General features: G+C 43.2%; 1 protein-coding gene across 2 annotated transcripts in view; it reads right to left on the bottom strand.

Annotated features, from left to right (window-relative positions):
• Positions 1–15,301, bottom strand: part of Srpx (sushi repeat containing protein X-linked) — an 80,627-nt gene that overhangs the window by 8,029 nt on the left and 57,297 nt on the right. For both annotated transcript variants that reach the window (XM_028881417.2, XM_028881418.2), the window contains 5 exons: positions 14,736–14,927; positions 12,598–12,774; positions 5,454–5,580; positions 2,077–2,198; positions 1,263–1,442 (listed from right to left, as the gene is read on the bottom strand). In XM_028881417.2, coding sequence (XP_028737250.1) covers positions 1,263–1,442; positions 2,077–2,198; positions 5,454–5,580; positions 12,598–12,774; positions 14,736–14,927 — 798 coding nt within the window. The remainder of the gene's footprint in view (positions 1–1,262; positions 1,443–2,076; positions 2,199–5,453; positions 5,581–12,597; positions 12,775–14,735; positions 14,928–15,301) is intronic.

The raw sequence follows: 15,301 nt of genomic DNA, 5'->3' as shown, positions 1-15,301 counted from the left end.
ATTATAGTTCTTCCACAGAACTGGATAAATGACAAAGAGCCCTAACGGATTGGCTCAGTACACAGAGCAGCAAAGAGTCTGGCCCTGAAAAAGAATTCACAAAAGAAAAATGAGAACACACTATGTAGGGCTTATGAATGTGGCGCTAATATTTCAGACTTCAGGTCAGCTTTAAAATCACGGTTCATTTACATTTTCATTCGGTCAACTGCACTGAGTGACAGCTATGTGTCAACTTCTGGGCCGTTGTTTTGAATGAGAGGCAGCTGTTATCTCTAACATGGCCTTTGGGGCTCACAGTCTTGGTCAATGTAAATCGACTTTACGTAACTGTAGCTTCAGTACAAATGTACAAACAAATATGTGACAATAGCTTTATATGTCAACCCAATATATCCAAATATTTCAACATGCAAGCAACATAAAAAGTAGGGATACTTCATATTCTTTATCGTGCTAAGACTTTTAAATCAGTATATATTTTACACCTGACAACATACCTAAATTTGGACTAATTTCAAGCGCTCCATGCCCATATATGGCTAGCAGCTAGATAGATTTATGAGATTATTTAACAATATATCGCAGGCCTCGGTGTCACAAAAAATGGACATCAAGTACTTAGCTGAGGAGTCTGCTCTGAATGGTAGGGTTAAAGGAGGGGAAAAGGAAGCATACCTGGCATTGAGAAAAGGGGACTCATAGAAATAAAAAAGTAGTCTGGAGTTTCCTAGGTAGTCTAGATTTCACACTGTCAGCCCGATTGCTGTTCATCAGTAAGAAGCGCTGGCTGGTATGTGTTGAATGAAGGCTTACCCTGTAATTAATCTATTACAGCATTCAGTAGACGACCACCTTTAGGAGAGGTATGATTCTCCTCCTTTGACACAGGAGGAAGGATTTCAAGTGCCCAAGATATGTATGACACTTAAGCCAATGATGCAAGGCCAGAATTATACTGTCTAAACACAGCAGTGTACTACCATTGAAAACTCGATCCTCAGCTGTAAAGTAGAGGGATAAATGTAAGTAAACAAACTATTGGCTTAATGTCACTAAAGACTGGCCTCCAGGTTGTTTCTTAGAAGACATGAAGGGGGGATCAGAGAACAGGCACAAACAAGACACCTTTTTCACCCACTCAGATGAGCAGAGATGACACTGAATTTTATGGTGTAAAGGCACTAAAGCTGCTTTTACCCGCTCTGGAATCAGGGGGTCTCAGATTCTGATGCTAGCTGCAGAAAGAACTGCACACATACCTGCACAGGTGGGCTCCGTGCCAGACCAAGCCAGATTGGACTGGCATACTCGGGCAGGACTACCCTGAAGTTCATAGCCACCGATACAGGAGAATTCACAAGTAGCTCCATAGTTATCCCCGTCACTGGAACACTTCATGTAACCATTCTCTGGGGCATTGAGTTTGCCACAGCGCCTGACTGTAGGGGACACAAACCCAGAATAACCTTAGCCCTGAGCACTCTTCCATAAAGTAACCAGAGAAGATGAGGGTCCAGGTTTGCCATGAAGTTATACATCAATTAGTGAACTGAGTGGGAGGCAAGGATGACTATTATCTAATGCCCCATAATGGTCATCACCCATACCAATGGGACCCTTGAGAGAGCAGCATTAGCCCCCTCATGTGACAGATAAGGACCCTGACAGTAAATGATACTGAATACCTGGCCAAACCATGAAACACCAAGTTTTCAAAATATTTTCTCAGGTAGACCAAAGGCCTACAAGACCTAAAAGCTGGGACTCCTGACTACTTGGGTTGTTTATTGCACGTATTAGAGATATTAGCTCAGAGATGGAAAAATTATGAAGTGGTAGTCTTCTTGGACAGACACCTGTGGGCTCCTGTGAAACTAGTTGTGTTTCCTAGGTAACACCCCCTCCCCCCCAATATTGAAATCCGGGCATTAAGATAGAATGCTTTCCTCAGCATCACCAAAACCTAATCCAAAGCTGGCAGTAGCCCTACTACAAGGGCCTTCTGAACACTCCCGCTTAGCCGCCCGTTGCCTCTTTCTTTGACAGTCACCAGGAAGCAACAGTCTCTCTCACCTCTTACTTTAACTCGAAACTTGCAGGTGCCCTTGTTCTCAGCTCTGTCATAGACTGTGTATTCAATCTTGTGGTCTCCTTCTGGAAAATTCGAGCCTGGAGGGAGGCCTTTTAGAATAACACTTAAGGAAGAAAGCAGAAATACCCAGGATTATGCTTGCATAATAAAACAGCTGTTGAGCTCTGAGCCTGTCAAGCAGAACCGAGGTTCTGTGAGGAGCAGTCTCCTGAACTTCCCTCTGCTTCACCGGATCTCAGCTAAGGGGAGATCTGCTTTTTTGTTTGTTCATTTGTTTGTTGCGGACACACAGAACAGGGGTTGTGGGCTGAGCCTGCATGTCTTCCCTGTTTGGCAGACAACACAATGCTTTCTGAGGAAAATTCTTTCAGAGTACAGTTTATTTGGCAAATTGGGCCTGCAACAGGCACTAGAATGTTCTTGGCTTTTTCTGTCTGGGTCAATGAAGACCTTTCTGAGCAAATAGTAAATTCTCTGTGAATCCTTGACTATCCTAATACTATGTTAGTAAAAGCAAAAAACTTGTTGTCTGCTTTATATAAATCTTACATGTATCAGGTATGGTTTATTATTCATTATTTAATTAATCCTCATAGAACTATTTTGCAGGAAAGGAAACTAAGGCAACAAAAAGCTAAGGGACTTGGCCAGGATTGCACAGCATGGGGTGACTTTAGCATCTATTTGACAACACCACCAGTTGGTATAACATAATGAAATGACAGCTTTTGGTTACTTTTTAATGTATAGAAAACTCACCTTTTCACTGCGGCTCCTAAGAATGATATCATTTGATGATAATGGCCATAGGGAATCATCATTGTCACCACTAAGGAACACTTTACATATAGGTGCGGCACACTTACAAGGCATGCGCACTGTGGGGTCTTGGGGAATTATCAGAAATCCCACCACTCAGAGATGTCATTTTTTACTTTAGATGCCTTAAGATCTTAAGATCCTTAGACAGTAAATGTAAATTCAGATAAACCCCAAAAGAGTCGTCTTTCAAATAGGAGTGGCAGCTAATTTCTCTGAGACTCCATTTCATCATGAAAATAACAGGAGTCATCAAGGGGACTCAAAAGAAACACCTGTGTCAGAGCTTGCCCCTACCCCCTTCCCCGAAGAAGCAGACTGCATCAAAATCGCTTGGGCTAGATACTGGGGGGGGGGAGGAGTCATAGGCTATGTACTAGGAAAGCAAGGAGCCCAAGCGTGAGTTGATCTGGGAACAAGTCAGCTTTCTCTGAACTCATGCTGCGACACTGCCTTCCTCCCGGTACCCTCCTCCAAGTCTGTGGGACTGTATCCAAGCTGTTGTGTTGTAGACTATTATTTTAAGATGTGTTACATCTGTTTATGCTGTGGAACATTTGTTTAATGATGCAAAGATGTGTTGCATTCTTTTATGTTGCATCTGTTTAACTCCATGAAGCTGTGTTACTTTGTCTGCCTAAAACACCTGATGGTCGAATAAAGACCTGAATGGCCGATAGCAAGGCAGAGAAAGGATAAGTGGGGCTGTTAGGCAGAAAGAATAAATAGAAGGAGAAAAAGAGAGAGAAAGAAAGGATCAAGGAGCAAGAAGGAGAGGAGGATACCAGAGGCCAGGCACCTGCACTATCCATCTATCTATCTGTCTGTCTGTCTGTCTGTCTGTCTGTCTGTCTATAGAAAGATACAAGCCCAGAGGCAAAAGGTAGAAAAGGTAGATGGGATAATTTGTTAAGAAAAGCTGGCTAGAAATAAGCCAAGCTAAGGCTGGGAATTTAAAAGTCTCCACGAGTATTTATTCGGGAGCTGGGTGGCAGGCCCCCAAAGAGCAAGAGTAAAAAAAAAAAAACCCAACAACACTGCTGAACTCTGGAGGCAGATAGCTGCACTGAACAGAGGGTTAAGGTTTGCCATGGTCCTTCTGTTAAATGTCACAATTCTAACCTTAATAACAGGTCCTCCACAAAACTGCAAAGCCTTTAGACACATTCTAATACCCCCGGTTTATCCTGCTATGAATAAGACACCTAATCCTTCCTATTAGTAAATGTTATGTTATTGCTAACAATGTGTACAAAAATGTTTTGTCTTGAGCCCTGCAGTGTTGACAAGATTCTAGAAATTATATCCCTGCCTAATGGCCCAAAATGGCATAAGTCAGAAGCACCCAGGTATGGAACCTCTGCCAGGAGGTCCAACTGAGCCATGAACTCCAATGTATAGATGTACATGTCCAAATGGTAGATTAGAACAGCATGTGATCACCCATTACTTGGTTGGACATCACACTATGAATGCAGTGGCCTAGGAAAACAGGCTTGAGGCAGGGAAGAAGTCAGAGGATGCCTTCACTTGGATCACAAGCTTTTCCAAGTGTTTGATGTGCTCAAAAGTTTAAAAACAAAAATGCAGCCAGGCGGTGGTGGCGCATGCCTTTGATCCCAGCACTTGGGAGGCAGAGCCAGGCGTATCTCTGTGAGTTCGAGGCCAGCCTGGTCTACAGAGTGAGATCCAGGACAGGCACCAAAACTACACAAAGAAACCCTGTCTCGAAAACAAAACAAAGCAAAACAAAACAAAAAACCCAAAATGCGAAGTTTTGAAACAGGAACAGACAACAGACAAGGAATGGAAAAGTTCTGCATCAAATCGTAACCACAGACTAAAAAGGGGCACAGCACTTGACTTAGCATGAGAGACACAGAAGGCTTCCAAATGAGTGTGAGGGCTTAGGAAGGTCCAGGGATATGAGAAGGAGCCCTTTTTTATAAGCAACGGGAGAGAGTAGATCCCTGCATTAACCAGCTGCCTTCTTTTGCCTTTATCTCTTCCTCTTTCCTCCTTCCCTCTACCCTTTCTTTTTTCTATCTTTCACCAATAAATCTTAACTGACTGTTAACTATGTGCCAGATACAGTTCTAGCCCTTAGGACTAATGTACTGAATGTATTGTAGTAAAGACAGGCAAGAAAAAAATGACAAACACTATATATTTTATGCTGTTATTTACAAATAAACTATATAGTATGTTGGATGGTGACCAGAGTGACCAGGTCTGAAACGTAAATAGACCAGCATAGATACACTCCACTTTGGGTAGTAAATATCTCACATGTCAGAACATTTCCTAGGAGACAACATAGGTTGGAAATGTAGGTCAGCACCCATGCTTACCTATAATGTACAAGGCTTCAAGGAAGGAGAGGGGAAGAAAGGGAGGGAGGGAGGGAGAGAGAGAGAGAGAGAGAGAGAGAGGGAGGGAGGGAGGGAGGGAGGGAGAGAGAGAGAGAGAGAGAGAGAGAGAGAGAGAGAGAGAGAGAGAGAGAGAGAATTGCAGCTGCCAAGTTTCATGTTTGACTTACTCAGTAAGAATGCCATCTGCTGTATCTCTTCCCTCTGGGGTTTCCCAGGACACCCGGACTGTTAGCTTATTCGGTTCAGCAATACGTTCTTTCACACTTGGGCACTTGATTCTAGGAGGTTCCATATCTTGAAAAGATAAGCCAATCAAGAAATAATTTGTTAAACTGGTGGTCAACACTCATCATCTGACAAACCAAGACCTCTAGACTCTTGCCATTTTGGAAGAGATAGCTCTCTCTGGATTTCTCTATCCTTTCATCCTGCTTTCTCTCTTTTGCTGAGTTTTACAGACCACTTAGGACTCACCTGCACAAAATAGACCTTCCATTCTCTACCATTGCTACATGTACTGGGTATATTCTTCCTGACTCTGTATACTGACTTAGCAACAGCACAGTTATTCAGATAAAGCCAGAAGCCATTCAGCTTTAGTGAGACTGCCCTGATTTAAAGACAGTGTTGTAGAATACCAAGCAAAGGCACCAACACTATCACCTACTTTGATTCAACTCAATGCAACAAATCTTTTATGAGTGCCAACTTTATCCAAGGGTATCGTCCAAATGGTGGCATTTGAGGTGGAAGTGAATCTGATGCTAAAAATTTACCAGAGTTTACAGTGTGTTGGGGTGCTTATTTCACTTGAAATTACATCTGTCAGGAGGCAGAGAACAGCATTGTTCTGGCTCTGCAAACTTGAATGCCCTGGATATGTAATGGAGCCACCTCTCTTGATTTATACATATTCACAGTGGCCTCACAGGGTTTGAGTGCATTATTTAAGTTACTCCACACCCCCTCTATCCAGATGGGTTGATAATGAGGGCTGGAAATGAGTGAGATGCTAATTCTGCATGGGCTGTGTTGCCTGTGATCAAAGCTGAAGTGAAGGCACAGGAGGAAATTTAGAGGTTTCCCAGTCCTCCTTGATGGCAAGCAGGTATTTAAAGACAGCATGTGGTAATCAGCTTTGCATTGCTTTACGGAGCAACCGATAGTGATCTAAATGCTATTACGACCTGGGTGAAAAGTGAATGTCCTCTATGCTGCTGACTCAAATCTCTCAGAGACTGGCTGTATCAGGTAAAGGCCTTCACACACTTTCCCCTGTAGCTTATCTAAGGACTGCTCATTTTACACAGTGTAAGAAATAATGAATATTGAATATTTTTTCAAACAATTTTACCTTTAGTTACCCAAATTTGCTTTCATTCTATGTCATGCTTCAATGGACTGTGAATTTGCAGCCTTCTTACACTGATCTTAAATTGAATAACTATCATATTTCTTTGAATTTAAGTCATTAAATGCATAAGATGCACCCCAGCTCCAATGACATTAAATATGAAAGCTATGCCTAAAGAATTAATGAAGTAATGTATATGTGTCACAATGATATAGAGTATACTTAAATTTACCTGAAGTATCCATTTGTGGTTACTAAGTTCTTAAAAATAACATTTTTTATTACTATGCTAAGTAATAGAAGGCATGCTTTCATAATTCAGGTGAGCATTTCAATGTCAGCGTTTTGGGCGGCTCAGACAAGTGTTGAATGACTGCTGCCCACCAATCAGAGATGGCTCGCAATTGTTTTCTAGAACACATGCTTCCATGGAAGGGAAAGCTGAAGAAGAGGGGCTGAGGATGGGCTACTGATTCCCATGTAAAATTACACTCTGTTATTTATGAGTGAAGAGAGATTCTTGGTCTCTACATCAGGTAAACTAAATGTGGATGATACACTGTTTTCCTTGTGTCAGCTGGGTGATCTGGGAGGGGCAGGGCAGGAGGTGGGAGACTCAGAGCTTCTCAGAGACAGCTTGTCTGCCTAACAATGATCAGTCAAAAGTGGCCTAGTTGTTCAGATGGAGAGCTTCTTCAAATACGAAACAAATATACATCATACCATATAGGAAGCAATATTCTCTGAACCCTATGTGCCCACTCCAGCCTAAGTGCTATCTTTGCATGAGTTCATTGAATTTTTACACCTAATGTTAAGCAACTAAGTACTTAACTAAGTACTAAGTTAGCAACTAAATCAATGTCACTAGCATTCCCATCTATAGACTGGAAAGCATGTCTTCTCTTTTTGGAGTTTCTTGTGTTCTGGTATTTAAATACACCATTTCATATTTTAAATTTTAAATGTATTTTAAGAATTCAAATGCTTCTCTCTCTCTCTCTCTCTCTCTCTCTCTCTCTCTCTCTCTCTCTCTCTGTGTGTGTGTGTGTGTGTGTGTGTGTATTCTTGTTGTTGTTGTTGACCTGGTGTTTGCATCCAACCTTTATAAAAATGCATATTCTCTTCAGATTATTTACCATAGCTTCTCTATAAATCTCAAAGAACATCAGAAAGACTAGATTCTAAAGCCTCTTTAAACAACTGTCCTCTCTCTCAGTTGATAGGACCAGCCTGTGGATGCTGGTGCTCTGGAGAGCTAAGCTTATTATTCCCCAGTTACTCATGGCCACCATAGCTTCTTAGAGTTATGATACATTTCCATGAATGAAATGGAGAAAGTTACTATAGAAACATAATTACTATTCCCCTTGAAGTCCAGAAGCCTGCAAAGTCAGTTATTGTGTGGAAATCCTGAAGCCTCAGTGACACTCCTCTTCTCTGTTCTCTACCCCATTCAACTGGAGTTATTTGACAAATCATGCCCCTTCTCTGTATTCCACTTTCCTTTCTGAGTAGAAAATACAATAATCGGATATACTGTGCTGTATCAGTGTTGGCAGCAGAACTATTTACCCAGGATTCTTTAACATGTGCTGGAAATAAGGGGAGAGCCACAGGAACACCGTTTTGGTAACAATGAACTCAAAGACCCTCTGTCAGTTTCAGACCTTGGCTGTTGTGGCAGAGTCTGGCACTTTACCTTCAGATTACTCTGTTTGGAGGCAGGTGTCATGGAAAGCAATTCAAATGGCTTTAGGTCACAGTGGGGAGTAAGAAAACAGGTGGGGGGCGAGGGGGGAGAAGAAGAGGAAAAGACTTAGATTCAGTCAAACTCTAGTCAATACAGTTTTCCTGAGCCACAGTGCTTTCTATGTGCAGGAGGCCCATCCTGGACCCTGCAGGCCCTTAATCGTTATAACCTGAGCCATAATGGCTAGCAGAGAGCAGCCGTCCTCATGGAACACTGTCCAAATTTCCAACCCACAGTGTCTCTTGGATCAATTTAGCTGTTCGAAGCCACTGAGTTCTGGGCAGTCTGTTGCACAACCACAGACAAGTGAGACAAATGGAAGAGTCTGAGGACTAGAGGGAGGGAAGGGAGGGGGAAACTGTACAATTGTGTTTCAAATAGAAGTGGATTTTTTTTTTTTCAAAGAATCTGAGCATGATGATGGAGGCCAGAGCCATCTGTTTCCTGGGGGCACATGAAGACGTGACTGCCAAGGCAGAAGAAAACTTGTCTCGGAAAAAAAGCTTGCCCAATCATTTTCCTTTCTCCAGCCAAAGGACAATCCCTGTGGATGCCTCTGGAAAGTGCTTCCATTTCTTTGGCACTGCAAGATTTCAAGGAACTTTCCAGAAACAACCAAAGAAACCAGAAGGGAAGCAGTGAGCAAGCAGTACAAGCAAAGGTACCCAACTGTCGACTCGGCCACTCACTAAGTCTGCCTGTTCAGTCACAGTGGTAAATCAGGTGAGCCCAAACTGGGACCGGTATTTCCGTCAACCAAACAGTTGTCCAACTGAAAGTAGATTCCTGATGGTATGTAATGGATGTGGATATGTATTCCTTACCAGCCCAGGAAACATTCATCTCAACTAATCTATAACAGTGTACTGGTGCCCTTATTCCTAACGCTGCTGATAGCAATGGAGTAGTGAATTGAAGGCCAACCAATATCCCCCATGGATCGCTGGGTAAACCAACTCATCAGACAACAAAATGGTTGTCATCAATTTCCATATCTTGTATCTCAAAGATATATTTTCTTCCAGGATTTAACTTGTGTGACTGAATCACTGTCCACTCTGTAGAAAATATAAAAAGAGGGAGGAATTTCAACAACCAAGCTGGTTTGTACATTGTCCTTTGTTAAAGCAACAAAACGGGTATTCTCTTCGTGTCAAAAGGCAGTTGCTAAATTTTCTTCATCCATGCTTTTAAAACTGTCTTTTTTTTTTCTTCTTGTTTTGGTCCATAGCTGAGAGGTACGTCTACGTAAAATGAGGTCTCTAAATGAGGATTTGTGTTCACTCTTACTGTCCATTGTTCTATGGAGCCAAATAAACGAAAATGGACAGAAATTAAAAATATCTCAGCACACAGTGCCAGTTTCAGCCAATGGAGGAAAGGGCTTCCTAACGTCTTCACTCCCCTGCACCTTATAGTAGGCTTTCCCCATATGACCCCATTCATTTCTTAAATAACTGAATTGGACTTCAGTCTGAGGCAGAGAATTAATTTTGACTTGTGGCACTTACAAATTAGCCAGACCCCAGAAATGACCACCTTGGAGTCAAAGAATGCCCAGCCTTCCCAGTTTGCAAGAGAACTGGGTTAGCTTTCCTAGCACTCAGCACAGTGCGGGCCAAAATGTGCTGTTTAAGGTTGTGTGGAAACCTGGGAACAACTCAAGCGCCATGTGTCAGCTCCTAAAATAGGCTGAAGCCCTGAGTTGTGCTCAGGGAAGACTGTTCCTGCCAGCACACAGGCAAACTTATTAATAAAGCCAAAAAAGTAAATGATAGCTTTGGAGCAGAACTCACTGGGGACAAACTCCAGCTTGTCTGTCACTGAAATTGCAGAAAGCACAGCCTGCTTACTCTGTCTGTTTCTTTTCATTTACCTTAGAGCTCTAAGCTCTTGGGGACTCTGCACCCCACTTCCCATCTCTGCCTAGTTGCATACACAATTTCCATTCCTCCAATACACTTGAAACTTGTCTCAGCAAATGGTAAGATAAACTGCCTGAAATTGGGGTTCATTTCTAACTTCCTTCCCTCTCCCTCTGGGCAAGTTCCAGGGCCATCTGGTCTGGCTTTAGACATGCTTGTTGCTTTTTGAGAACAATCAGCATTTTCTTTCCATTGTTGTGTGCAATCTGGAAATCTGAACAATATGTCCCTAGAGTGCTCTGCCAAAGCTTGCTTAGCAGAAAGAGTTTGGGGCTTCTCCTCTCCCACACTGTGACCTCTGCTCCTTCCAATACAAGAGAACAGAGATTTGATTAATTTCCTCTGGTTTGCTTTTAAGAGCTAGTTTGCACACAGCAAAGCACAAGAAGATACATACCAAAGGCAGCATCTGTGGGGTACACTTCTGCTTTGAACACATGGACTTAGCCATGGGCATGCCCAGATCTCATCCCCAACCCCACCATCAGCTCCAGCACATTCTATCTGTCCTCGCCAAGCAGGCCTTCTCAACAGTGGAGATGCCACATCTTCAGAGGAAAGTGCTTTGGCCAAATATTTTGTGGGGACTCAGTTTTGCCATATTGTTCCCTTTAGGGCCAGCACTCTGTCTTAAAACAATATTTGTGTAGATTCCTTTGTCAGCTGGGTGCCACACAGGTCTCACTGATAGGAGATAGAGGGCAGGAAGGCCAGGAGAAGCCATTAGATTTCTGGTAGCACCTTCAATGATTATTTCCTGAGCTCTTCCCTCTCATCCATCATGGTATCAATTACATGGGAGTGTAGCGTTGTGGCTGACACTACCATTTCACTGTTGTTGCTCTTCTAGCCTAGGCTCAGCTCTCATCCATAGAAAAGTGGGGGATGTAGAGGAGTTAGGGGTGAATGTAATCTAAATATATTGTATGAAATTCTCAACGAATTGATAAACATTTAAAAATAGTGTAGGATTGTGTTTTAATGTTCTCTAAGGGCAGGACCTGGCGGCTTCCACAGTTTAGGAGTAAATGATCCTCTGTAGTAACTTCAATACAATATCAGCACTTTGGAGATTCACGCTTGAGTGCAATCAGTTGCAGAAAACACTGTCCTAGAGCTGGGTGCCTCAATGCCTACAGAAAAACCAGAATCCAAAGGTGCATTTTGGCTTTCTACATCTGCAGGGCTCTCATGATTCTGTTTTCCTAACCGTCTTCCTCCTGGGGTTGATGCATCCTATCTAAGGACAGTATTTTTGAGTATAAAGATGCTAAACTTCCTAATTTTGAACTCCTAAAGCAGGTTTTCCAACTTTGGCTCACAACAGAATCACCTATCCTGGCTTTTATAGAAGCAGATTGTTGGGCACAACCTAGAGTTTCTAAGCTTGCTCATCTCAGGTGGGCAGAGAATTCACATTTCCCTGGGGAATTTCTAATGCTACTTTTAGATCTCCAGCAGGAAAATAATAATCTGAGACGTTTTTAGAGCCCTATTGGCTTCCCCCAGCTGCCTCTTTGTTGGGTTAATTGAGTCAGAATCTCTAAGGTAGGTCACTAAAAGGTACCCAGGTGGCAATTACAAGTAGCTATGATGAGAACCCACTGCCCCTAGGCAAGTAGTTGTCAATGGAGGGGTTATTTTTCTTCCCCAGAACCACTGAAAATATGTCTAGAGACATTTCTGATAGCCACAACTAGGCTGGGGCCAAGATGTGGGGATATTATTGTCACTAAGCATTTAGTGGGTTAAAATCCAAAGTTCAGAAACCTTCCCTTACAGGATGAATCCCCCCAAGCCTGACTTCCAAGACCTGCTGAGTTCAAATCTGCATTTTTTTCTCAAGGTCCCCAGAAAACTCCCAGGCACTGAAAATTTGAAAAGCAAAAATCCCTGTGATTGGTGGCCTTCTATTTGAAGACTTTAACATCCCTAGAGGGCCTCTGAAAATGCAAAGTGCTGAGTCCTACCTCCAGAATTTTAAATTCAAGAAGTGGAGAGGGCCATGAGAATTGACATTTCTGATTAGTTCCCAGGAATGATAATAACAGGTCTGGGACCTGGACAAGTCAGCTGGAAGCAGGCCACATTGAAGTCAGCTAAGATAGAGACTGAGGTCTTGGGCTGGGCCTACAAGCTCAGGAGCTACTGAATGCTATGTTGACTGTTTGGGTTGCAAACACAGAACACTGTTGTTTCTCTTCATGTGTATTACACCAACAAAGACCTACTGCTCCTCTCCCAGGATGGGGCTCCTGAGGCCTGTGGCATTTTCTTACCCACACAGGAGGCTGGTCGGCCACTCCAGGCCTTGTTGTCCATACACGTGACTGTCCGTTCCCCTTTCAGTGTGTATCCTGGTGAGCAATAGTACTCACACCGAGAGTTAAAGTAGGCACCATCGACACACTTGAACCCTCCATTTGCTGGCATGGCAAGGGTAGGACATCGCTTTTCTGAAAAGGAGAGAACCAGATATTCCGTGTTTCTTAGTTTGTATCCACAAGCTCAGAATCCAGACACTCTGAAAGCATGTAGCAAACAGTTTGCTGCAATAGAACACATGGCATGAAACAATGGCTCCTTGTTTAACAGAAGACATCAAGTTTCATATCACAATAGGTGGCTTTGGCATCCCAGCTGCACCATTGTCTTAGCCTGAATTCCCCAGAAGCAAACCCCGAGAGATGGATTTGCATGCTAACACTTTTGGAAGAAAGTGTTGCCAGGAGAGACCAGTGGAAAAATGGGGAAACGGGAGAAAGATGAGGAGGGTCCCTGCGATGGGTGATGGATGGCAGAGTCCATCTCAGCACGCTCCTTCAGGGGCAGCCTGGAGGCAAGATGGCAGTTCCCACTCAGCCGCCACACCTAGATCCACCCTCTACCACTCAGTCATCCGACAGGACTGCCCATGGGAGAGCCTTTCCCTTGTAAGAAAAAATCAAATCAAATGAAAGCTGGGCTAGTGGTTCACACTTGTAATTCCAAGATTCCCGGAGAATGAGGCAAGATTTCCTAGACTACAATAAATAACTAAACAACCAAATAAATGAGAAGGAGGTAGAGAAGCAGCAGGAAGAAAGAGATTTCTGTAAGAGGTTTTCTTCTTTCTCTGAAGAAAGTGGAAGGGGGCAAGTGTGGCTGTGTCTGCAATCCCAGCTACTCAGGACACTGAAGCAGGAAGATGGCAAGTTCAAAACCAGCCTGGGCTGCAAACTGAGCTCCCATCAGCCTTTCAACTTGTTGAGATCCTGCCTTAAAATAAAAGGTTTGCTTGTTTGTTTGCCTGCTTGTTTGTTTGTTCATTTTTAAAGCTAGAGATATAGCAGAGTGGCAGATTTGCCCAGCATTTACCAGGCCCTGGGCTCACATCCCAGTTCTAGGGGAAAATGAAAACAAAAAAGAAACCCAGCAACAAAGCATTCAGAAGGTGGGAAGATACCAGGAACTAGGAACAGGTCACAGGGAAACCTGGTGAAACATTGCTAAATGTATATATACTACATGGCTACAGTCCTGAGCCTCAGTTTCCCCAACCATATCTATCACATACTGTGCAAAACTTGGATGTATGTTAAAGACTTGGAAAACATTAGGCAATCAATAAGGGATGGCAACTTTGCATAATAAAGGCTTCCAAAAGTGGCTTCACCAATGCTGTAGTGTCTACAGTTTTAATACTGGAGGACTTATCTTGAAGGTCGTCTGCCTACTTCCAGAGTTAGCCAGCAAGCAAGGAACGACACAGACCAGCTTTAAGACTAAGCATCACTTCTTTTTCCTTTTTTTCTTTTTCTTTTTCTTTTTCTTTTCTTTTTTTTTTTTTTTTTTTTTTTTTTTTTTTGGTGGCGGGAGGGTGATTTTGGAGACAAGGTTTCTTGTAGCTTTAATGCCTGTCCTGGAACTCACTCTGTAGACCAGGCTGGCCTCTGCCTCCCAAGTGCTGGGATTAAAGGCGTGAGCCTCCATCACTTGGTTAAAGCGACTCTTCCTTACAGCCCTAAGTCCCACTCCTCAGAACATTTGCTTTTCATGATTTTCCTTCATTTAATCTACTGCCGGGGCCCCAGTTTAGGGTTCTTCTTGTACCTATCACATGGCTTTCACTTCTACCCAGTTACCTCTGTGGTATTCTGACAAGCCCTAGAAGTGTCCTATTTGTTTCTAAATCACCAGCAACTCTTTGGAGCCTTGTATTTACTGAGCAAATATCCCCAGTGTGCTGGGAAAAAGTCTCTTAACCATTCCTTTCCTAAAAGTGCACCATACCCTTCCTTCAAAAAGAAGCACCCCCCCCCACACTCTGCTATAATGGAGAAACCAACTGGCTTCAAATCACCACTCGGTGCAAAGCTTCATCTCCTAGCAAAACAGTTTCACCCCTGAGGACTCAGCCCAGGCTGGATCTACGCACGTTTGCAGATGACCTTATCCGACCAGCGCTTGTTTGACTGGCAGATCAGCTGGGAAGAACCGTGAAGCTCGTAGCCTTTCCTGCAGCGAATGTCACACCTGGTCCCCAAGGCCGTTTTGTAGTATCCCCCTGGAGGGGCCCTGCAGTACACATCCCCATACTTCACCTTGATGGGCGAGCACCATGGAGTGTCTACAGGCAGAAACAAAGGAAGGGAGAAATAAGTGACAGGTGTAGACAGTGCAGCCCTTCACTTTTGCACTCCCAGATCGGCTACCGGCCAGATTCTGGCCTTCCAATGGTGCCCTGTATATTAGATATTTGTAGATAAGAAGGTTATGGCTATGAGACTGGGTATCAGACATAACTAAATATGAATCCAAGTACCTCTAATTAGTTGTATCACGTGGACAAGCTACCTCAACTCTCTGAGTCAGCACCTCTGCCAATGATAACAGGCAAATGTTATAAGGAATAAAGACTATATATCCATTGCCTAGCACAGTGCTGAGCACAAAGTAAATGTTCAATAAGCACTTGCTCCCTCTAGTATTTACTTTCACATG

The sequence above is a fragment of the Peromyscus leucopus genome, chromosome X, assembly GCF_004664715.2.
Source record: "Peromyscus leucopus breed LL Stock chromosome X, UCI_PerLeu_2.1, whole genome shotgun sequence".
Classification (NCBI taxonomy): Eukaryota; Metazoa; Chordata; class Mammalia; order Rodentia; family Cricetidae; genus Peromyscus; species Peromyscus leucopus.
This window is presented reverse-complemented; position numbering and strand designations above follow the sequence as displayed.